We start from the raw sequence: 23,934 nt of genomic DNA, 5'->3' as shown, positions 1-23,934 counted from the left end.
TGATGCTCACAATAGTGACCGCTGGGATAACAGTGAACTTAGGGACAAGATATAAATCCAATTACAGTTCTTAGTGAAAAATGCACTAACATGTTGCAATGACAAAATATTGCACTAAATGAAAAGTTAAAATGTTACAAATAATTTACAATGTTAATTTCATAATACTGGTAGGACTAAATTTGAATGCGAGTAAAATAGTCAAAAAAAAAAAATGTTTTCCTATTAATATTTTGTTAAATAAGATATTACTCAAATTGAGTGTATTGATCATTTTGTAATAAAAACAATATTTTTATTTAATAAAAAAGATGAGTTTGTCCATGTACCTTGAATGGTTGTCCACCCTGTCGTTTTGTGGAATCTGTCCCTTTAAGAAGAGGCCATCACCATTAGTGACATCATCACAACAGATTTTTTTTATATCTTCAGTGTTGGGAATTTCAACTGCTGAGATGAGTCGCAGTTGACTTTTCAACTGACAAATTTTCTTCATATAAGTTTGCTTACTTGTTTTGCCAAAGCTTAACATGTCCACCCTGTCACCATAAAATATACAGGAAGTGATTAAAATACAATATTTTCAAAATATGTAAGTTTAAATATACCAAATTCTCTTCAACAACCAGACTAACTATTTAGCTAGTCACAGTTTGTTGTAAGCTAATATGCTAATTGAAGCTCAAAATGTCCACCCTGTCGGCGACTTAGACTCGATGGGGTGGACATACACGTGACAGGGTGGACATAGCATTCATAGCATTCATTTGTAGTTAATATAAATGTTATATTACATTTTATAGAAACATCTGCTGTAGATAATTGTTGTAATAAAAAAAATATATCAATGTGATTGAGAATGTAATTATATATATATATTTGTTTTAAGTCGAATAAATGTTTCATTGTCATATTTTGTCATGCTTTTTGTGTTCTGCTTTATGTGTCCACTCCGTCATGGGCTCGTCCACCCGGTCATCTTGGTATTTTTAAATAATATTTAAAATAATAATGTAATCATGCCTATATAATCCATTGTGCTAGGTGTGGGGGCAATAACATGCAAACAAAAAACTGCGTCCACATATTCAAATATTTCTCCAAATAAGAAAAAATACATGTGCGAATTTTATGAGTTTCTTTAAAAAAAAAAAAAAAACATTCTTTACATAAAATCTTTTATGTATTTATAATTTGAAAGCAAACAAATAACCCTGTTTAGGAAAGGGACATCATACCTTTCAGAAAGTATAATTTGTATCTTAATAGTGCAATGAAAACATATTTAACTGTAATTTATATGTCCATGACAGGGTGGACATATCTATGCTTTATGCTCTAAAAAAATGGCCCATAATAAAAAAAAAAAAAAAAAAAAAAAACATTGTGGGAGCTCAGATAATATATTTATTATACTATTTGAGTGTCTACTATTATGACATGACATAAAGTGAATGGTAAATTAAAATCAAAATGTGTGAGTATTGTGAGGGTTGAAAGGCACTCTATGGTGATATTGACCTATATATATAATTTAGATATGTTCATGATTAAACAGGTTAATATTAAATGAAAGCTGTGTTCATTTAATGTGAAAAACAATTAAAACAGTTTGTTTTTCTTTTTTCTCAATCCGTGTGTGTTGCGGACATTTTGAGCGGGAAAGTGAGACAAAGAAGCCTGTGTGGGAGGAAGCAGTCAAATTTAGAAGCCTGTGATTGGCTGATATGTCTGTTTAGCCCGTCAATTTCTAACCAATGAAATATGTTCCTTTCATTCATTGTGCGAAAAGACACAATCAGGGAACAGCAGTCTGCCCTCTTAAATTAGCATGAGCATTCAATAAATACGCAGTCCATGACAGTAAACAATTATTGTGTTGTTCTATTCACCGTGAACTAACATGCCTGAACCAGCGAAGTCTGCTCCCAAGAAGGGCTCCAAGAAGGCCGTCACCAAGACCGCCGCTAAAGGAGGAAAGAAGCGCAGAAAGTCCAGGAAGGAGAGCTACGCTATCTACGTGTACAAAGTGCTGAAGCAGGTCCATCCTGACACCGGCATCTCTTCGAAGGCGATGGGGATCATGAACTCTTTCGTCAACGACATCTTCGAGCGCATCGCCGGTGAGTCGTCTCGTCTCGCTCACTACAACAAGCGCTCCACCATCACCTCGAGAGAGATCCAGACCGCCGTGCGTCTGCTGCTGCCCGGAGAGCTGGCCAAACACGCCGTGTCTGAGGGCACCAAGGCCGTCACCAAGTACACCAGCTCCAAGTAGAGCTCCGCTCCGACTCCGAGACACAAAGGCTCTTTTAAGAGCCACCCATATCATCACTTAAAGAGATTTTTTTTTTTACCGTCATAACGATCGTATAAACTAATACCACGTCTTGTTCTAAAAAATATGTGAATGTTTGTTTGCAGGCCACTTGACTCCTGTTTTTCTAACAATAAAGATAGTATTTACAGTTAATAGTTTAGTATAGTTACAGTTAAGTTTAGTCATTTATAGCAGGCGATTCTATTAAAAGCGACTTACAAAGAGGGCCGTGGAAGCAATCAAAAACAACAAAAGAGTAATGATATGTAAGTAATATAACAGGTCTCCGTTAGCTTAACACATTTCTCGTATCAAGGGCTTTTAAATAATATAATAAAAAGAAAACTGATAAGAGTAGAAAAAGAACAGCGCAAGTTAGTGTTATAGGTCTTTTTTAAAATTGTTTAATAAATTATTTCACACAATGAAGCCATTTCCATCGCTGAAACCAACCTGAGTTGAATGATCTTGTGAAGCTTTCAGTCCCAAAACATCTGGATGGAAAGTTAAAATCAACGAACTAAAAAGGTACGATCTCTTGAAAGAATGATAATTTCCACCACTGCTTTACACTGTTCACTCAAGTCTGCAAAGCTTGAGCTCAGTTAGCACACAATAGTGCATTTTTTCAGATCAAAAGTACTTATTCAACCTCCATTTACTCACCTGTGCACATCATAAAAGTTCTCTCATTCTGTCCAACAAGTTGTGATTCCTTTGGGACATTCATGCATCTGATTATAGCACAGTAATGCTTTCATAGATACAATAAATATAAATAAACCTGTATTTTAATGAGGAATGCATCAATTCGATTGTGCTTCAAACTGCTCTCTCATGAAGAGAAAATGCAAAATCCCTGCCATAAATAACTCAACCACTGAGTTTACGTCTGACCTAGGATCTGATTAACACAAAAACGACCCAAATATTGTAAAACCGTTCTCTGGAATAACTGAAATGTACCTGCAGTTGGAAAGGAAATATTGACAGAGGATAACAAGAGTTACAAATTCTAACAGTGAACTCTATTTCCACCTTCTTCCCCATGTCTTTTTCTCTCATTTCACTATTTGTTTATTTTTCAGACCAAAATATGTAGATGTTTAGTTTGCAAAAAAAAAAAAAATCTCTTTAAGTGATGAGATGGGTGGCTCTTAAAAGAGCCTTTGTGTCTCGGAGTCGGAGCGGAGATCTACTTGGAGCTGGTGTACTTGGTGACGGCCTTGGTGCCCTCAGACACGGCGTGTTTGGCCAGCTCTCCGGGCAGCAGCAGACGCACGGCGGTCTGGATCTCTCTCGAGGTGATGGTGGAGCGCTTGTTGTAGTGAGCGAGACGAGACGACTCACCGGCGATGCGCTCGAAGATGTCGTTGACGAAAGAGTTCATGATCCCCATCGCCTTCGAAGAGATGCCGGTGTCAGGATGAACCTGCTTCAGCACTTTGTACACGTAGATAGCGTAGCTCTCCTTCCTGGACTTTCTGCGCTTCTTTCCTCCTTTCGCGGCGGTCTTAGTGACGGCCTTCTTGGAGCCCTTCTTGGGAGCAGACTTCGCTGGTTCAGGCATGATGATGCTGATCGATAAATGATTAAATCATAGCGGACAAACACAATTATGGACTCGCCTATGCTAATTTTCCAGGAGATATGGCGCCCTCTGATTGCATGTTTCAATAGACCAAGCCCATAAACTTGTACGTGATTGGACAACTCGAGGTATCACGAGCGGAAGAAGGGCCAATCACAGCCGGTGAATTGATAGCCCCACCCACCGCCCAGTGTTTGAACGAAAGTTTGAAAGTTTCCTGTTTAAATTTCCCGCTCTTTTTCTTAATGTTTATACAAGAAAACAAATGGATTTCAGATATCATACGGTATAACATTTAAACCTCTTAATATACCCACTGAAAGAATTCAGAGAAAGGGGAGTAATGACGATTTTACTTTTTTTTTTCTCTGCTGTCCTGCAATTTCACTTCTGCTCTAACTTAAACACCACTGCCATCTGATTGCGTTCTCTTTTTATTTTGCAAATCTTCTTCTACTTCTTCTTCTTCTGTGTTTCTTGGTGACTGGCAAAGTATGGCCAGCTTCAGGAGTCTGAAGCCTCGATGAGTGGAAAAAAAAAAAACTAAACAAAGTTTATTTTAATTAATTATATCCTGTCAATTAAACCCATATCTCTCAAATATTTTAGAAGTAGGTCATACACCTTTAAGTGTTTCTAAACATTCATTCCTTAATATATTGTTTTTATTGAAAATATACTAATTTCAGATCTCTTAGGTTTTTAACAAGCTGGATTCTTCCTCTTCCATATATTTCACAATGTAATAAAACATGTTCAGCTGTTTCTGTAATATCCAGGGAGTAATTAAGGAGGGAATGAGCTTTACATAGTCTAGCTATGACAGTATCTTCTCTTCTGTTTCCATGTGAATCTATACATTATGTATTATTTAATATAATATGTATAGATATTAATTCCCCACTATCTAAACTGCTTAACACTGAATATGGGTCTGAACACACTACAACTCTTGAAGAATGAATTTTGTAAATCACTTCAATTCAAAGAAAACACTAAACAAGCAAATTAAAACACCATGTAAGACAAAAATAAACATGCTCTCATTTATTTTGCCTTTGAATTAAACCATAACGTCACACCAATTCTGATCCTCTGATTTGAGTTTGATAATGTCACGTGACAGACTGGTTTGAGCCACTATTTTCAAATGAAAAGAAAACTGAACACAATCACTTTATACACATTCAGTGAAGAAATTCAGGAGCTAGGTGTAAATTAGTATTAATATTTAAAAAATAAAGCAAAAATACAAATCACTGCATATGAATGGTGCAACAAAGAGAAGAAGACAGAGGAGGAGTTTGGGATTTGAAGGGACGAGCTCTGATTGGGTTTCAACTGTGATAGATTTAAACCAATAGCAGAAGAGCACGCGCTCTTAAAAGCTGATTTTCGAGTTACACTTCTATTATTTCTACACCAATCTGTAGATACATCTTTCTCAATTTTCAATAATGAGTGGAAGAGGTAAAACCGGAGGTAAAGCCAGGGCGAAGGCTAAGACTCGCTCCTCCAGAGCAGGGCTGCAGTTCCCCGTCGGTCGTGTGCACAGACTCCTCCGCAAAGGGAACTACGCCGAGCGCGTCGGTGCCGGTGCTCCGGTGTATCTGGCCGCTGTGCTTGAGTATCTGACGGCTGAGATCCTGGAGCTGGCTGGAAACGCCGCCCGGGACAACAAGAAGACCCGTATCATCCCCCGTCACCTGCAGCTGGCGGTGCGTAACGACGAGGAGCTCAACAAACTCCTGGGCGGAGTGACCATCGCTCAGGGCGGCGTGCTGCCCAACATCCAGGCCGTGCTGCTGCCCAAGAAGACCGAGAAACCCGCCAAAACCAAGTGAACACGAGGACACAACACTCAAAAAGGCTCTTTTCAGAGCCACACACTTTCTCTTTAAGAGCAGTTTGAAATATGCATCTGAACCGCTTTATTTCTATTACGTCTATCTTTAGTACACTCCGGTGCTACTAATAGCGAATTGATACGATTTACATTCTGTAGCAGACAAAGCGACTTAAAGACAACAGAAGCAAACCATATCAATAAAGGCCAATGATACACAAGTGCTATAACAAGTCTCAGTTAGACCAAATGCAGCACATGTACCAAGGGCTTTTAAATAATATAAAAAGGAAATTAAAACGGAATTCAAAAGGTTAGATTTTGTAAAAAAAAAAAAAAAGAATAGTTAGAAAGAAAGTGTTTGTTAATGTTAGAGTCAAATAAAGACGGAAAACGTGTTTTTAGGTGTGTGTGTGTGTACTCAATCCAGTGTGTGAGTGGAGCAGCACAAAATGATCCTCAAATGAAGAAGAAAAGTGAACAGTGAACATTTTAAAACATTCATCATGTTAACATCCTTCACCACACTGTCACGTGCAGTGTAAATTAGATCTGACTGTAACATCAGCCTTTTGAGGATCATATAATATGTAAAGGGTGACGATGAATGGAGATTTCTTTTTAATTAAATGCTTGTAGAAGATAACAGCAAATCACACACACACACACACAAAAACAACAACAGTCATTGTCATTACATTACAACTATACTCCAGAGACCCTCAGTCCAGATTAAGTGCCAAGTCCTAAAACACAGCCACTGTTCTCAAAGCTTTTAAGTTTTCAGATAACTCAAACTCAAAGTACATCTTCATTTCATGCTTAAATCTCAAAAAAAGAGGATTGCATTTAGAAAACTTACATTTGTGAATGTAAAATTTAGCTAACAGAAAAATAAGGTTTACAAAATAAAAATCACTTTTCTTTTCATGAATGGAGACTTTTGAGCGGGAAACGCAGACTGCAGCTGTCTGTTCGAAAACAGGAAACCCACTGTCATTGGTCGAACCTCGCTGTGACGTAAACACAATAGCCAATCAAACCCCGTCGGTGACGCACCGCCCAATGCTGCAAGAGAGATTAAAAGTCCCCCGCAAAAGCTTCTAATTATTCCGTTGAAGAGAACAAAACGAAAAACTCTAGAAAATGGCAAGAACCAAGCAGACGGCTCGTAAATCCACCGGAGGCAAAGCCCCGAGGAAGCAGCTCGCCACCAAAGCCGCCCGTAAGAGCGCTCCGGCCACCGGCGGCGTCAAGAAGCCTCACCGTTACAGGCCCGGCACCGTGGCTCTGCGAGAGATCCGTCGCTACCAGAAGTCCACCGAGCTGCTGATCCGCAAGCTGCCCTTCCAGCGTCTGGTGCGAGAGATCGCTCAGGACTTCAAGACGGACCTGCGCTTCCAGAGCTCCGCCGTCATGGCCCTGCAGGAGTCCAGCGAGGCTTATCTGGTCGGTCTGTTCGAGGACACCAATCTGTGCGCCATCCACGCCAAGAGAGTCACCATTATGCCCAAAGACATCCAGCTGGCCCGCCGCATCCGTGGAGAGCGCGCCTAAACTCACCGCTCCTCCTAAACACAAAGGCTCTTTTAAGAGCCACTCCCGTGTTCACTTAAAGAGTTTCAAATTGGTATACGATATATTGTTGCTTTATTTGTTTCAAGGAATGATAGTAGTAAGAAGTGATAAAAATCGTGATATGTTTATAATTCATCTTTCTCTAATCCACTGACCGAGCAACCCTGGCCCCTTTTATAAATATAACTTTCATACCATTCTTCAGATGTTTCAAATTAAGTATTACACTGCAGATGAAATAAAATGTCAAAGGCATAGTGCTATAATATATATATATATGTTTTGTTACCTTCATTTGTTTTTAAACATTATATATTTAGTCCATTCATGATGGGAATACTTTTTTCAATGCTGTATATACATCCGGGTTTACGTGCTAACAAAAATACAAAATTATATACAATGTGTGCAATTACCAAAGTTTAGAAAAATATTCACATTAACCCCAGGCCTAAGGTAGTTTAAATATAAGATTGATTGAATTGAAAGAAAGAAATACTTTGTTCAGCAAGGATGCATTAAATTGATCAAAAGTGACTGTGAAGGCTTTTACATTGTTACACTGACACAGAATACTGGAAATACAGCTGCCATCACAGGAATAAAGCTCATTTTAAAGTGAATTAAAAGTTGTAGTAAATATTTTACTATATTATAGTGGCAATTTTGCATCACTTGATCAAATAAATACAGCTTTGTTGAGCACAATATATTTATTTTCAAAACATAAAAATACAACTTCTAAAACTTATTTATACATGATAAACAAAACTGATTTATCAAGCAGTCATTAATCCACAAACTGAGATGAAATAATCAAACTAAGGTAATTAACAACAATCATAGTCTTCTAGAATGAGGACCTAACAACTGTGTGCAGGAGAATCTGGTTGGCTCACATACTATTTCGCTTATTTGCTTTTTTCTGTTTTGATGTTCTTTTTGCATTGCCATTCTCCTTTAGTTTGGTCAAAGTGTCCTTTTGAGCTCTGAAACAAAGGAAAACCTTGATTATGCACTCATTAAAAGAGCTTGACATTGCTTGTTCTATTCTGTGCTATGTGTTTTATTACGGTAACTCTTGGTACTGACCTCAGTTCTTCCTTAAGTCTCCTGAGTTTATCATACAGTCTTTCATTTCTCACATCCAGTGGTGAGCTGGGGACAAACCAGCTCGCCACACACTTAAACATCACCACCACATGCTGGACAAAGAGAGAGGTAATGAACCGAATGAATTATTCATTATCTTAATCTAATTATTCTGTGTCTTGAATCGTGTTCTTGTGCATGTCAGATTACCTCAAACAGAATGATGAAGACTAATCGTGCTGCCAGAATGACCCAAAACTGGTTCGTTAAACTAAAGTCTTCATTACTTCTGTAGTCTCTGTAGCTGGAATGAAAACCAAGAAAGTCCAAACTTGTAGTGTTACATAACATCGATTCTGAGAAAAGAGCACAACGCTGCATAATGTTTTCTGTGTACAATGTTTTTAAAAAATGCCCGGGAGTTGGTGTTGGTTTTGTATGTTTCTGGCCAGTCAGCATCACTGGTGCTTCATATAGCACTGTTTTAGACCCGACTTTTAATTAGTTCCCCAAATGGAGTTTCTAGATCTAAATATGTTCCCAGTTCCTGCACTGTGAACACACCAAAAAGAGGGAACTCTCGCCAAAATTTAAGCATTCGTTTAAAAACGGATGGACGGATAGATTATTAGAAAGGTTAGTAATATTACCTGCAGTGTGTCACATTTATGCCACTGTAAGTGACCATTTGAACACTTCTGAAATCATCCCTGACTCTCTCGTCACTTATATTAGCAATGGACAGAGTGTTGTTTATGTATCCAGCCATACAACTGAGAAACAAACAAAGAAGATTAAGACACACACTTGTGCTGCTGCAAATATACTGATCACGCAGAAGTGAAATATCCACTCACTCGATGCCAGTAGCACTGCCGCTGGCACAAGGCCCATAGAAGTACTGGTAAACCAGTCGTGGAATAAAATCAGAGGATATACCAATGACCAGACCATTAGCAATGACTGCAAGCACACCGATCACCTCCAGCACATCCGTCCAAACACCTGAAATCATAAAAAGAGTCATATATACACATCTTTTCCATTTTCCATCTTCTCTTGATGTTTGCTGCCATCTTTTGATTTCAAGTCTCTTTGCCAAGTTGCATTATACCGTGACCGATTCATTAAATAATCTGCACTGAAGTGTGCTGTTCAAACTGATAAAACCAACTTAAAATGTAGTTGCAAGCAGCAATTAAGTGGCCAAGCGCAACATTGTGTACCTTTAAATTTCAACTCACCACGCCGCTTTAAATGTACAGAGATAGTCTTGTGATATCTGGCAAAACAGTTCAGAAGCTAGAAGCTAAAAGAGCAATTTTTCACATCTCCTGACCACTATGTGGCACTGTACTGAAACTGTGCAGGTAACCTCAGATCATGTGTTGCTCAAAGTGTTCAAATTAATTTGTGCATTATTTTGGAAATGGCATGACAACTCGAAACCAATTTTGTGCATATCTGACTGCAGTGGAGATGCCGGACTGTCCATACAAGCTATCGCAACTGTTCACATCACAAATATCAATCTGGATACTTGAGATCGGCCGTAGGTCCTCTGTCTTACCTGTTGCCTGATGACAGCAACATTGCCCAAAGTTGCCCGACAACATTGCTCAAAAAGTTGCCCCATGTATAATCAAGCCTTACAACATGTTGCCGTCAGGCAGGATTTTATTTCTTCTTATGAGGAAGCGGCAGAAACGCATTAGGAGGGAATGTGCAACTTTATCCGTCTGCTGTCTCTACTGGATGCGAATACTAACTTTACACTCTCGTTTTCCACTTGACTTGCACTCTACAACAACACGATTGTTTCTGCAAAGACACTCAGTATGTTTTTTACAAAACATGCAAATGTCAGAGATGTTTATTTTTTTACGTGGCGTGATAACGTGAAAAAATCGATGCTAAATCCAATCTGACCGAAACAGATTTTCCGGATTGCAATCTGAATAGGATTCCACACCACATATGAATGTAGCTCAAACAGATTTGCAATTTCGTGTAGTTCGTTGTCATCCAGACTAAGTATGATTAGATTTCAATCAGAATTGCTGAAAAAAAAAAGAGTCTAGGAGGAAAATTTCAAATTTACAGGAAAATAATAAAAATGGTATGGCGGAAAAGACTTCATAGGGATTTGACTGATTTCACCTTCAGTGTCTGGCCTCCAAGGATAAGGGATCCTGTTAAAAACAAACTTCAGCTGCAACAGAAGGACACTCGAAAAACTTGTGCCAATCACAACCTCATATTCTCTTACCAATATCACTGACCTTCGTTGGCACTAGTCTGCGCTCAAGGCTGACCATCTTAATGGCATCCAGTCGGATCTCAATGATGTTGTTTAGAAGAGCCAACAATGGAGCCAAAGGAAATGCAGCTACAAAGATGGTAGTGAAACTGAACTGGATCACTGAGGAGGGGAGAAAAGGGCAGTGCAAAACTCAGATACTGTATGTTTGTGTTTCAAAGAAAGCAAACGCTTTGTAATAAAAGATTTCATGCAAATCTCTACAGCAATGCTAGGTTATTGTGTGTGGTTAACGTGCGATTGCTAAGGGGTTTTGAGTCGATGTTAGCTTACAATCATAAGTTAGTTTGAGGGGTGTTTATTGCTGGCCCACATCAAAAGAGCACACCCCAAATCCAACACGTTTACAATTGTATCTTTAAGTATATTTTCAAGATCCATACCCATTTCCAAGAACTCATTAAAGAGGCTGAAGCGATCAGTTTTAATCAGGCTGTAGTTTCTGTGGATTTCTTCGAGTTTGCAGTTCTCACAGAGTTCAGATCCTTCCTTGGCATACATACACTCCTTCTTATAGCATTTGAAACACCTTCTCCTGAATTTATGGGTCTTTTTCCTCTTCAACCACCGATTAAACCAGCTGTGGAAAGAAGATACAAAGACACAAAGTTCATAAAGAAAATCTGCTTGATTCTGGTTCAGGTCCCTTTCCAGGATACCAGAGAACGCAGCTCCGGTCACATTAGTTCACAAGCACAATAGAGGACAGGTTGATTATTGCTGTTTCGCGTTTGCTATAATCTATGTGTCCCTGTTTGCGTACAGGGACATAAAACATTAATTAAAAGTGATACGTGGACCAAGGTCTCTGAGATTGTTCATTTTCCTGGTGAGTTGCTGATGTGCAACGTTATAGGAATAATAATCTAATGATATAATAAATAATAGTACTGTAGTCCCAGTTTACTTTTAAACACATTTCCCTTATTATACTTACATTAAGTAATGTTCATACTTGATTATATTTACTTAAAGCTGCGGTAGGGAACTTTTGACGCTCTAGCGGTTAATAAACAGAACTGCTTGCGTCTTGCGGAAGAACATTGTAGCCGGAACTACTTCTCTCTGTTTATGTTTATGAAGAATCACAAAGGTACTGGGTTACTCCGCCGCGGTACCCCCGAATATAAACACTTATTATAGGTGCACCCTAGTGATTCAGGACAAGCTAAAAACACGGTTTGGAAAATGGAGTCATGGTGTACTCGCTTAATATGTACATTTTTCTACATTTTGAACACAAACAAAGTTACGGACCGCAGCTCTGATTGGTTGTTTTTTACCGGGAGCAATGGAGTTTCTGCAAATGGCAATAGGACATTGGGAGGAGCCAGAGGAGCTTGATTTTTACACAAATTATCTGTCTCATATTCTACTGTCAGGACATAATGACAGGTTTAACAGATATGTAAAAAATATTTTTTTACAAAAGTTCCCTACAGCAGCTTTAAGTAGCATTTTCAATGCAAGACTTTTACTTGCATCAGAGTATTTTTACAGTGCTTTATACATTATTAGTAAAGGATCTTAATACTTCGTCCACAACAATATTTAATGAGGTTAATTTATAACGTTACCCTCCTTGTGGTTAGTCTGCACAAGATTAACAAGCTTGTTTGCTTTGCGACCGTTCGATCTACATCAAAGCGTCTGAGCGCTCACGAATCTTTCTGCAGCGTCGTGAGCAGAGCGGCAAGAGCGATTTTTGTCGGTGTGAACGCACAGTAAGGGTATTTTTGAGGCCTGGAGAAGTTTTGTCATGCCTTGATATTTGTGCTTTTTTCAGTTGCTTATAAACATCTAAATGGCTAAAGTCTCATTTCACTGTAATCAGCATAAAATGGGCTATAATAATAATAATAATAATATGTGAGCAGCATGTATGTACATGAAAAAAAATTTTTATGCGCGGTTAGTGAAAAACTAAAAATGTAAAATCACTTGAATAAGGCATTAACCCCATACAGAACATTGTTTCCCGGGACTGTTGAGAACTGGAGCTTGTTCACAGGGTCGTAGCTGGGGTCAGCGGGGACACGGTGAAGGTCGTACCAGTGGGCCCTGTTTGAAATTGTTTAATTTGTATGTTCGTTCATTTTTATTTATTTATGCTATTTACACAATGTTTTAGTTATTTTTTTCAAGTTTGTAGGTGTCAAGGTACAGAAACCGAATAATTAAATGTAAAATAGCACTGGATAGTCTTCAACGTAAAAATGAAATATACAATCAAACCTACATTTATTCAGACACCTTCAACATTTCTCACATTATTACAGTTTATTTGCAATCGCTTGTAAAATGATTATAAAATATGACAAGAATTTAGAGTTAAACTGTGTCAGAACAAATTTGTCTTGATAATAAGTAATAAGTGGTAATAAGCAATACATGGTGCTTTATAAGGTGCTGAATAATTTTTGGTCCGAGTTTTAGATAACTCTGTTAAGCTTTTCTGTGTCTTGTGTTTTGATGCTTTAGTTTTAATGGTAATAATGCTTAAAAAAACGTGAAAAAGATGAGCTTTCATGACGATGTGCAGCAGTGGCCCGTCAACTGTCCTTAGTATCTTTTTAGGCTGGCCTCAGCCAGTCGGTTGAGATCACTGAGTTTTGTTGTTATTATGTCTTTATCAAAAAAAGTAGACCCTTTACAGATTTATTGATGTATTGCTCTTATCTGTACGATCAAATGCAATTTAAGTTTTAATTTGTAATTTAAGCTTTTTGTAATTTAAGTTCTTTTCAGTGTTATCAGGAGAAAATGACTCATAACGCGTATATGCGTTAATCGACTCCAGAGGGATAAACACGCCCCCACATGTCTACATCACTGTGTGGGAAGATTTGCATAATGCTGCCCAAATGTTCATGCAAAGAAAGGAGGTGTTACTTTGACTCTTGCTGTTGCTGCTGCTGCCATGTGTTGGAGTCACTGTGTGTTTTGTTGTGAAAGTGAAACTACTTTTTGTTTGACCTTCCAGATGAGGACACAACTATAAATCAGTGGTTAAGTTGTATTTACAGCACTGTTCCAGAACAGTTCAACCCAAATATTCAGATGTGTGCAACGCAATCTACAAAGGAATGTTTCCTGATCCTGGTTTCATTCGTTTTGTCTTGTCGTGTCTGGGCATTCACATAGAGGAGCAACAATAATGTATATTATGTGGAAAATAATGTGTTTTTTTTACCTTAAACCACATAAACACATTGCATTACATCAAATAGACAAAATAATGTACTTTTTAAAAACATCTTTCAGTTTTGAATAAGTTATTGTTTTCCAGCCTCAGTGTTAAATAATTAAAAAGCAAATAAAAAAGTTCTACTTACGGACCAGAATATTCAAAGATATTGTTGAAGGTCTGTTTAAGTACCATGATAACAGACATCTGAATGAACAAATCTGTGAGACAGCCACTTGGGTGACACTGAATTGAAAAGGATGCATTTTTAGCGTTTTAAAAAATCAGCAAGAAAGAGTGAAACACAGAACACAGTAATGCATTTTTTATAGCACACCTCTTCCAGTCTCCATATGCCAGATATCCTCACATACCCTCCAGGATGACCATTGATCCTAAAACACAGAAGAATGTACAGTGCTCACTATTACTTTGCTCTTTGGTTACAGTACATTTTTATTCAAGTAAAACTGTTAGAAATTAAGATTATTTGTGCTGTATCTGGCAGAGACTGATAATATAATATAATATAATATAATATGTATATATATATATGTACATAGTATAATATATGTAAAAATATAACTTTTAATTTTTCCAGGCTACCTTCCCAGAAAGAAGGCTGTGTATATGAGAGAGGAGAACATGGTAAAGAACTGGAACGTGAACATCTTGACTGTGAAACTCCTTTCAATGGCAGCATGGGAGTGCTTATTCTCTGTAAGCAAGGGAAAAAAGCATGAATGTAATGAACAAATATGGTTTACAGTCAAAATGCTTGGTAATTAAAGCCAAAAACCTTGCTCCACTGACCTATTTCACTCAGTTTCATAGCTACTGTACAATTGACCTGCAGAAAATGATTGTACATGGTTATAACTTTTGTCATCAGATGAAAAGAGACAAATGTTCCGATATTCCAAAACCATGGTTATGTCCAGACTTGTTTAAACAGGATATACATCAGAACGAGACTTTATTCAAACTAAATGAAGACGACCACCTGTTCTCTGACAGAGGTTTGTGAGCTTTTACCCGAGTCATGACGGTGATGGTGATGTAGTGAAGCACGGCTCCGAGCATCACAGCAACTGTTTGTGAATTCTCAGTAATGACATTCCAAGAACTGTTTTCGGCCAGAAGCACAGTAGCGATCACTCGACACACAACCAGGACATGAGTCAGCCCGATGATGACCAGCAACTGAAGACACAGCACCACAGAAACCAGTGCGTATATGAACTAAACCTTTTTTATGAGATGAGAGTGAAGTCACCTCCACACGCCATCAGTTTCTTACCATGAGAGTGACTAAAACCAGTACTATAGTGGAGCGCAGATAAGAGTGCCTGTGCATCTTGGGTTCGCACTGTGCATTATTTACAATCTCCAGAATCAGCTCCTCCTGCGTGATCCAAGCACATACACAATCACATGTTATAAAACCACACTAACTGTTTCGTATTTGTAGTTCCTGAGAAAGGAACGAGACGCTGCATCATCAAATCAACACAGCATCGGGAGTTCCCTCGAAGGGGAACTGCATTACTTTCATTTGTTTACTTTACTCATCAGATCAAGATGTATTCGAATCTTTGCATGCATTTTACTTTCATAGATATTTTTGAGCACCTAACCAACCCCTATCCTGAACATAACAATTTCTAAATAATATACAAAAAAGGAAGATTTACAACTAATATGTGCTGCATTGCAAGTCTTATTAAGCCATGCGATGGAAAATTTTAAAGGCTGGAAATTAGCGGAGCCAATGCTGTTCTAACTTAATAAAAAGCAAGAATGTAGTTAATGTCGGTTGTTATTGAGACTGTTGTTCATACCTCTTCCTCACACCAGTCAAAGACCTTCCATGCGCACACGTAAGAGGATCTGTGACGCTTCCAGAACTCCAGAAACACAGTAGCTGCACACAAGACATTAACATCTGACACATAACACTGACTCACTTCAACTCAACTGTGGTTAGAGCAGTGAACTCACCCCACACTGCCATGAACATGGCGAACGCCACTGTTCCCTCATTATCAAACAGAAGGCTCACCTGCAAGACACATATTGCAATAGTTGAACCTTGATTTTCAAAGGGGACCATGCAGCTAACAAGAAACATTTCTGTAAGATTCTTTTAAAGTTTGGAATAAACGTTCTTCCAGGAACACTAATAGAACTTTCAAAGCAAAGTAATCTGTTTAAAAAATAAAACATTTATACATGTGTCAGACATTACTATTTACTACTTGTTTCAGAGCTTTTGTTAATATACAGTCATTATTCACACGGTGCAGCCCATTGGTTGTAACTGCATCAGCAGCCAGTTGCAGCGTGCTCACAAACCCTCCACCTCCCCAGCTCCACCTGTTCAGATCTGCTAAGGAGTTATTTCATATGTGTTATGTAGCAACACATGTTAATATGTAGCAATGAGTTAAAGCCCTCATGTAAATCATGTGGAAGGGCATTGAGTGTGTAGGTAGGGAGGCCGACCAGTTGGAGTGGAAAAGGGAAATGACGTGCTGAACAAAAAGTTTATGCAAATCCAAAAACGTTGTTTTATTGGAAGGTGATAATATTTGCAGTCCAAAAGAGTCCACAATCAGAACTAAACTTCTTTCAGTCATACAGCCTATTTATAGGCTGACGCCCCGCCTATAGAGCATACCAACTAGGTACAAATGTTTTAGTTTTCGATGATCAAATTAAATAATATAAACACCCAACACAACAATTAAACCTTGCAAACAGGTAAAACAACAACCATTAACAGAGGCAGAGCTTAACAACTAATCAAATGGCAAAAGAGGGTTTTCCTAAATCCCATCCCCCTCTGACATCACACCAAAATGGTATCTTCCACAGGAAGTGATGTGGCTATTGCTTTAAAAAGACAGATTGACCTGGATAATGGGTTTGGTCGTACAGAGTGTGAACCTGGAAGTTTAACTGCAAAAAGGTTTGTGGAAAATATGTGAAAAATAAAGGTAATTATCATATGAATTATTAAGTGTCCTGGCATTCTGTTATTTTTAGAAAAATAAAAGCAAACTATCAAGAGTTGAAAACTATGACTAACACAGATGCAACAAACTTTAGACTAAATAACACAACATCTCCATAAAACTTTCCTGAGGTGTACACAAGATGTTAATAATGCCGGCAATGCACAGTATCAGTGAAATGGGTGTATGTTTTAAAGTCCATGTTTATAGAGTCACCAGACTAACCTGTGACGGAGTGCTTCGGGTTAAGTGTCATGGTAGACTGCATATGTTTGGATATGTAAATATGTAACTGTGTCAGTGCCCAGTAAATGGAATAAAAAGTACAGTACCTTTGCATACATGCAGGTGTCAGAGAGCTCCCACACTCGGCATGTTTTATCACACAGAGGGCACATTATTACATTTGACTGGCACACCTCTTTTCTGTGTACACACACACACACACACACACAGACCAACTGGTTTTACTTCAGGACCCATCATTTACATTAGATATAAAATGGCAATCCAATGCTTTCGTTCTTTCTTTCTTTCTTATTTGTTTGTTAACTGAACAAAAGACAACAAAGATATCCTTAACATCAAACACTGACATTTATTAATATCAGGTTACTCACATGAGAGGACTTGAGTTGTAAAAAGCTAAGCCGTACAGGAACACAATGACACCAATAAGAGAAGCAGGAATCAGGAGAAATGTGTACCAGCCCAGCCACAGGAAATACAGAGCCACCTTCTCACCGAGGTAGTTCCTGACAACACACGATACATCCATCAGGAAAACCTCAAATATACTTTCATTTCATGCCAGAATGAGAGTAAGTCTCTAACAAACAGAAGGGAATGAGTGAAATCAGAGCACCTGACGTTAGTTATGGGTTGCCCTTTGAAACAAGCAGACCATCGAGCCCAGCTCTGCTTCAATTCCTTTTGCTCCCTTTTCTAAAAGTTAAAGGGCACACATTTTTTATTTTTTGTTTATCCAACCTTAATAAAAAAAAAAAAATACAAAATATTTTTTTCAGTAATTTAATATTGACTGAAAAACTAATTATGGTCATTAAAAATAACAACCTGAATGATCACTTTCATTCTGATCACTTTCATTCTGATAACAGCGAGACATTCACACTCTTTTCTGTATGATCATTTTTGACCGGAGAGGTAAGAATAATGCATCATTTGAAACACTAAAAATGGTTTACTTTCATTTGTGTACACTTGCAACAACAATACAACATTGTGCTTTTGTAAAATTAATAAAACAAAGAAGGTGTGCTCTGTCTCCATGAACTTCTTTCTGAAATGTGCCACAAAAAAACAAAGTAGGTCATACTGAAACAAATACTGTCTGATAAAGTAATTCACATGAAACCAACACAGCGTCCAGTCTTTCCCGTCTGAGCTCATTACTGTGTAATGCGTTACACCCAGATCATTTCCCTGCAGTGCTTGGAGTACAAAATGTTGAACCACGTACAATCCTCACCCTAAGATACAGTTAAATACATCTGCATGTAATTAATCTGGAGCGTGGACTCTGTATGACAGGTGTAGAAAATGCTGTGAGCGAGAGGATATAAAATAAAATCAAACCTCGTGTAAACAAAAGTGAGTCTCGAAAACATTTTTTTTCATGAGATCTGGCAGATATTCTGAAACACCTAAGAGAGAGGAAAACAGGAGAAGGCACTTCTGTAGGAGTCATACAAAGGCTAGCATAATACAGTAATGTACTGAAAATGAATATGTGCAGTCTAGCAATCAAACGGTTACTCACCATCTGATTCAATGCATGTGTGATTCAGAATGAAGTCAACGATACGAATCCTAAAACAGAGAGACAGTACATTAATGTCTGATATAATGTATTGGCCAGGAATCTGTCAGTGGGTTGATAAACACAGAACCGTAAACTACAAAACTATGCAAATCACAAATTGCATTTGTTAAAAACTTCAACTCTATGCGTTTGCGTCCTGAGGTCTTCAAGCGGTCAGAGAGCTGTATTGGTGATGTTGTGTCCATGTATCACCTGGTCGACTGAGGTATGGTTCCCTGCTGCTCACAGCTCCAGTTACAGGCGTCAGACACTTTCAGGAGATACCGGTAAGTCTCGAAAATATTGTGTGGGGCTCGGATGCAATAAAACACCCTGTCATCATCATCTCCAAGTTTCTGAAAAGAAATAAAAGAAAAATCACCTATAACAAAGAGTAAAGCACACATATTTGACAATAGTTATGGAGCTTGATTATTAGAACCAATCCCCGAACAATATAATAAAGCAGTGCCATTATATAGTTTTGAACTCTAATTGTCCTAATAAAAGTAATATTTCTAATGGTATATTTAAGCACTGCCAAGTCTTGCTAACTTGCTAGACCGATGTTTGAGCAATGAAACTGTGTAAAAGAGAACCGCAGTTTTACACTGTCGTGTCAGCAGTTACACAATGTTTTCAACCCTTTTATAGGGAAACAACAACCACTTCCATATAAAACAAGTGGGATATTCTCTTCTTGTGTCAAGATATTAAATATGTACTACATTTAAAAATACCTGAAGCAAGAACTCAAAACTGGAAGAAATCACTTACATATACTTTTAATTTCTTCTTCTTTAGTTTGTCAATGAAAGCTGACTGCTTTCTGAAGATGTGGCTGTTCTCGTCCTCTGAGATTTTTGCCACTAGAACATAATCGAAGGTCAGAGGAGGATGCTGACGTGCAGAAGAAAAAAACAAAGTGTTGTTAAGAAATTATTATATTAGCATAAAAACATGTACACTTACACATACCAGTTACATAAATGAATACTAAATAAACAGTTACCTCACTGTAGTGACCTTCCTTTGTGTATATATGCTATAAACAATTAAATCATGTACAGTGGGATATAAGATGAGACCACAAAATCAGTTTTTTTTTTTTTTTTTTTTTACATTAAAAAGGAATTATAATATATATATATATATATATATATATATATATATATATATATATATATATATATATATATATATATATATATATATATTTTTTTTTTTTTTTTTTTTTTTTTTTTATCAGATTTTATTTTCTTTGCAATGATCCAAAACATATAGTATTAAAACATTCTCAAATCACACTGAAGGCTCATCATATTTCATGTCAGACCAAAGGCCCCATATTTTTTTCCAATACTTTATTCCACTGACAATATAAATATGTATTAAATTTAAAACGAGATGCATTTTCACTAGTGGTGAGCTACAGGTCTTACCACTGGGGGCATTGGAGGGATTTCAATGCCATTCTCATTCACAACTCCGAAGGTTTCCAAAAAGTCGATGCTCCCCTGCAACAACACGATATATAGAGTTCAGAACAATCACCCCATTTACAAGAAGATCAACAGGTGGAGATGTAGTCACAACAACCTTTATTTATAAAGCACATTTAACACAATAAAAATTTATCCAAAGTGCTGTACATAGTGCATAGCGGGACTACACTTTAAAAAACAACAATTAAAAATGTCCAAAAGCTAAAGAATAAAAATGTGTCTTCAGAGTAGATTTTAAAATGTCCAATGAAGGAGCAGACCTCAGATGATAAGGGAGAGCATTGAGAGCTTGGGCCCAGCCACAGAAAAGGCCCGATCACCCTTTAATTTGTAGCGACATCGTGACACGTTTAAAAGCAAGTGATTTGAAGATCTAAGTGACCTAGCAGGACAGTATGACACAATAAGATCACGAATATACCTTGATGCACAGCCAGACAACTCCTTACAAAAGAACATAAGGATCTTAAAATCAACTCAAAACTTAATGGTAAGCCAGTGAAGGGATGCCAAAACAGGAGAAATATGATCCCTCTTTCTAGACCCAGTCAAAAGTCTAGCAGCTGCTTTTTGAACAATTTTCAATCGAGATAGTGAAGACTGAGGAAGATCACAATAAAGAGAGTTGCAATAATCTAATCGTGATGTTACAAAAGCATGAATTGCAACTTCTAGGTCTTTGCTTGAAAGAATATTCTTCAACTTTGCAATAGATCTTAAATGGAAAAAGCTTCATCTAATAACCGCACTAATCTGTTTGTAAAAGAGTAGTGAAGAGTCAAAGATAACTCCAAGGTTTTTGATTTGTTTGCATACATTTGTTGAGAGAGGACCTAACTGTGCTTTCCGAGCAGGAGAGGAATCTGCCGGACAACCGAGAATTAAAACCTCTGTTTTATCCAACTTTAGCAAATATTCGTCATCCACCTCTTGATATCATCTACACATTCCAATAACATCAAATGAAGCAGTGGTGTCAAGCCTTACTGGAAGGTAAAGCTGATGTTTTACTTCTGAAAAATGAGGGCCAAGGGCAGCATATAAAGGGAAAACAATAAAGGTTCCAAAATAGATCCCTGGGGCACACCAAATAAAACAGGCGCAGATGACGAGGAACAATTTCCTACATTTACAGAAAAAGTCATTTTTTCTAGGTAGGAAGCAAACCACTTTAGTACAGAGCCCTTGACACCTACCACATATTCTAGTCGTACAAGAAGAATGTTGTGGTCAATGGTATCAAATGCAGCGCTCAGGTATAACAAAACCAGCACAACACAAGAGCCTGAATCTAGAGCAAGATATCATTTGTAACCCTCAACAGAGCTGATTCAGTGCTATGTAATGATCTAAAGCCAGATTGGAACATGTCCAAAATATTAAAAGAATTCAAAGAAAACTGGAGCTGTGAAGGCAGTTTAGATATCGGTCGATAGTTACTGCACATTTCTGGATCAAGTTGAGGTTTTTTCAACATAGGTTGTACAATTGCATGCTTAAAACTAGCTGGAACACACCTGTGGCTAAAGAACGGTTTATGATAGCAGTTACCATATGACTAATGGTAGAAAAAACATCCTTAAAAAGACGAGCTGGGATAATATCTATAATATCTATAATATCTAGCTTAGAACCAGAACACTTTATAGATTATATCAGCTAGCTGAGGAGGAGAGACAGGTTTAAAGTTAGACAGACAACTCACAGGACAAGGCAATTGCAAGTGACAGATGGAACAACAGAGTCAATTAGAGTCAATCCTATCAAACAGGACTTTTGGACGCTTAGTGTTGTCAGAAATTAATTGAGAAAAGAAGTTTGATTTTGTCTTTTTTACTGCCGTTTGATGGTGGAAAAGACTTGATTTTAAAATGTCAAATGACACCTGTAACCTATCTTTTTCCCACTTTCGCTCTGCTTTTCGACACTCACATAGTCATGTTCTTAACACGGTAAGAGTGTTAAAAAAAGACTATTGTAAAGCTAGAAAAACAATGTTAAAAGAGATTTCAGCTATTTTAGCACATATGCCCTTTTGACCAGTATCAAACTCGTCCATTTACATTTCAATCCGTTTCTGACCTTGCGTTCTCACTCTAATGTGAAATAATGACAGATGCAGCTCCGTGCACAAAAGCTGAAATAATAATGAACACATTGGGGAAAATTCTGGGAAGCTCTGAATAACCGCTGACTTTCATTCTCCTGACTGATCCTAAAGATTTCTTTCTTAAGAGTATGCCCACGAATGCCAGACATACCTTCATGCTGACTAAAGTTATCAAGCCATGGGGGTTCACGTCATTTCTGCTTTTTAATAGCTGTTGTATAGTCCACGTACCTAGATACGAGCCACTGTGTCAGTGCAAGTTTTCTCAAACAAATCAGAGGAGCTCAGAGCTGTGTAAACGTCCCACAGCAACACAACAATAGCAAGTGTTTTGATTGGTAATGAAAGACGACAGAGCGTTTTGTGATGCTTGGCGTGATCTAAACACAGGTGCTGTGTCATAGGTACTGCTTCTCCATGACAGCTGCTGCAGACAAATAAACCTTCATCTCTGTGATCTTCAGCCTCTTCATGGGTTAGTGGAAGTTACTTCCCTTACCTTCACAACACACTAGGTCCTCAGTCCGGGTGATATTTGCTTTATCTTTATCTATATTCAACTTTAGCTGTTCCTCTCAAACACCACAATGAGGGGAAGTCTTTGTTAGCGAGATCAATGTTGCATGAGCTTATACTGCCTCGCTCACACTGATTTGTTCACAAACAATTTCTGTAATCTTTTCATTCCTGTCACAAAAGCAAAACAAAACTTGAGGTCATTCTGTAGTGAATCACTGGTAACAAGGAACCACTCTGTGGTTATTAAAACTATATATGAAAATCACCAGGCACATTAAACATCTATACATCCATATTTTGATCAGACATCCTTCCTGCAGACACAACATCTCTTCAAGTCACAGGTTGTGCTGGCTCTCAGTTTTGGTGTTTTTAGTGAAGCACTGAGAAGAGCTGGTCAGGGACACAGGTGTCAGGAGGGGGTCTCTCACCTGTCTCCGGGGGCTCAGTGTCCGGTTCATCTTCTTCGGTCCAGGTGTGTGACAGCTGCGCCGGATTCACGTCCAGACGAATCTTTACTTGTTCGCCATTACAGAGCTGAGCGTTCACACAGAAGATGAATGCGAAACTCAGACTGACTTCCGTGCTGTGACAAGGAACTAAACGGCTATTGTTGGCTTCACTGACACTAAAGCCGAGGAATGCGGCCGGATCACTCGCTCGTGACGTCACGAAACGTGCGCTTGCGTGGGGATAACAAAACTCATCATAAGAGCGCAATAACCCAAACAGATGCGTCTAGTGAAGTCCCTGTTATCTTTTCTATTAAAACAACAACGACAACAACTCTGTAAGTCACTAAAAAAAAGAAAGGATATATATATGTGTGTGTGTGTGTGTGTGTGTGTGTGTGTGTGCGCGCGCGCGTGTAGAAAATTACGTTAATTTACCCTTAGGAATGGTTTCATCCTATGGCCCCGACGACAGTTTATTGTAAATGAAATCATAACCCAAGTCCCTTTCTGAATCTGCGTGCACTTCAGGATTTGGCCAACAGGTGGAAGCACGCGCTCTGTTATACCTC

At 38.1% G+C, this 23,934-nt stretch overlaps 5 protein-coding genes across 5 annotated transcripts; 3 read left to right on the top strand and 2 right to left on the bottom strand.

Annotated features, from left to right (window-relative positions):
- Positions 1-1,878: 1,878 nt before the first annotated feature.
- On the top strand, positions 1,879-2,354 carry LOC113043811 (histone H2B). Its single transcript, XM_026203409.1, has one exon. It carries the CDS (start codon positions 1,904-1,906, stop codon positions 2,276-2,278), a length of 375 nt encoding a protein of 124 aa, XP_026059194.1. The 5' UTR covers positions 1,879-1,903; the 3' UTR covers positions 2,279-2,354.
- A 1,116-nt stretch (positions 2,355-3,470) lies between these two features.
- Positions 3,471-3,905, bottom strand: LOC113043813 (histone H2B). The gene has a single exon (XM_026203411.1). It carries the CDS (start codon positions 3,888-3,890, stop codon positions 3,516-3,518), a length of 375 nt encoding a protein of 124 aa, XP_026059196.1. The 5' UTR covers positions 3,891-3,905; the 3' UTR covers positions 3,471-3,515.
- A 1,318-nt stretch (positions 3,906-5,223) lies between these two features.
- LOC113043804 (histone H2A) lies at positions 5,224-6,155 on the top strand. Its single transcript, XM_026203402.1, has one exon. It carries the CDS (start codon positions 5,369-5,371, stop codon positions 5,753-5,755), a length of 387 nt encoding a protein of 128 aa, XP_026059187.1. The 5' UTR covers positions 5,224-5,368; the 3' UTR covers positions 5,756-6,155.
- Positions 6,156-6,849: 694 nt separating this feature from the next.
- On the top strand, positions 6,850-7,357 carry LOC113043796 (histone H3-like). The gene has a single exon (XM_026203393.1). The coding sequence runs from the start codon at positions 6,904-6,906 to the stop codon at positions 7,312-7,314; it is 411 nt and encodes a 136-aa protein (XP_026059178.1). The 5' UTR covers positions 6,850-6,903; the 3' UTR covers positions 7,315-7,357.
- A 141-nt stretch (positions 7,358-7,498) lies between these two features.
- On the bottom strand, positions 7,499-23,607 carry LOC113043761 (anoctamin-9-like). Its single transcript, XM_026203344.1, has 24 exons — positions 23,342-23,607; positions 20,219-20,293; positions 19,554-19,676; positions 18,990-19,132; positions 18,735-18,784; positions 18,551-18,618; positions 17,817-17,896; positions 17,572-17,706; positions 17,284-17,377; positions 15,936-15,996; positions 15,776-15,858; positions 15,235-15,339; positions 14,970-15,137; positions 14,748-14,784; positions 14,541-14,652; positions 14,272-14,329; positions 14,083-14,180; positions 11,131-11,327; positions 10,697-10,849; positions 9,285-9,432; positions 9,078-9,200; positions 8,638-8,731; positions 8,428-8,540; positions 7,499-8,324 (listed from the first exon to the last, which is right to left on the bottom strand). Exons 1-24 carry the CDS (start codon positions 23,369-23,371, stop codon positions 8,231-8,233), a joined length of 2,442 nt encoding a protein of 813 aa, XP_026059129.1. The 5' UTR covers positions 23,372-23,607; the 3' UTR covers positions 7,499-8,230.
- Positions 23,608-23,934: the final 327 nt, after the last annotated feature.

This window comes from Carassius auratus, chromosome 25 (assembly GCF_003368295.1).
Source record: "Carassius auratus strain Wakin chromosome 25, ASM336829v1, whole genome shotgun sequence".
Taxonomy (NCBI): domain Eukaryota; kingdom Metazoa; phylum Chordata; class Actinopteri; order Cypriniformes; family Cyprinidae; genus Carassius; species Carassius auratus.
The sequence above is the reverse complement of the archived record's forward strand: the minus strand, read 5'-3'. Positions and strand labels throughout refer to the sequence as shown.

Bases quoted from the DNA above. Each gene is read 5' to 3' on its own strand.
- LOC113043813 (XM_026203411.1), bottom strand. From the start codon at position 3,890: ATGCCTGAACCAGCGAAGTCTGCTCCCAAGAAGGGCTCCAAGAAGGCC.
- LOC113043796 (XM_026203393.1), top strand. From the start codon at position 6,904: ATGGCAAGAACCAAGCAGACGGCTCGTAAATCCACCGGAGGCAAAGCC.
- LOC113043811 (XM_026203409.1), top strand. From the start codon at position 1,904: ATGCCTGAACCAGCGAAGTCTGCTCCCAAGAAGGGCTCCAAGAAGGCC.
- LOC113043804 (XM_026203402.1), top strand. From the start codon at position 5,369: ATGAGTGGAAGAGGTAAAACCGGAGGTAAAGCCAGGGCGAAGGCTAAG.
- LOC113043761 (XM_026203344.1), bottom strand. From the start codon at position 23,371: ATGAACCGGACACTGAGCCCCCGGAGACAG. The intron at 19,677-20,218 runs GTAAGACCTGTA...TCTGCACGTCAG, and splicing joins TCCCTCCAATGCCCCCAGTG to CATCCTCCTCTGACCTTCGA. The intron at 14,330-14,540 runs GTAGCCTGGAAA...TCTGTGTTTTAG, and splicing joins ACAGCCTTCTTTCTGGGAAG to GATCAATGGTCATCCTGGAG.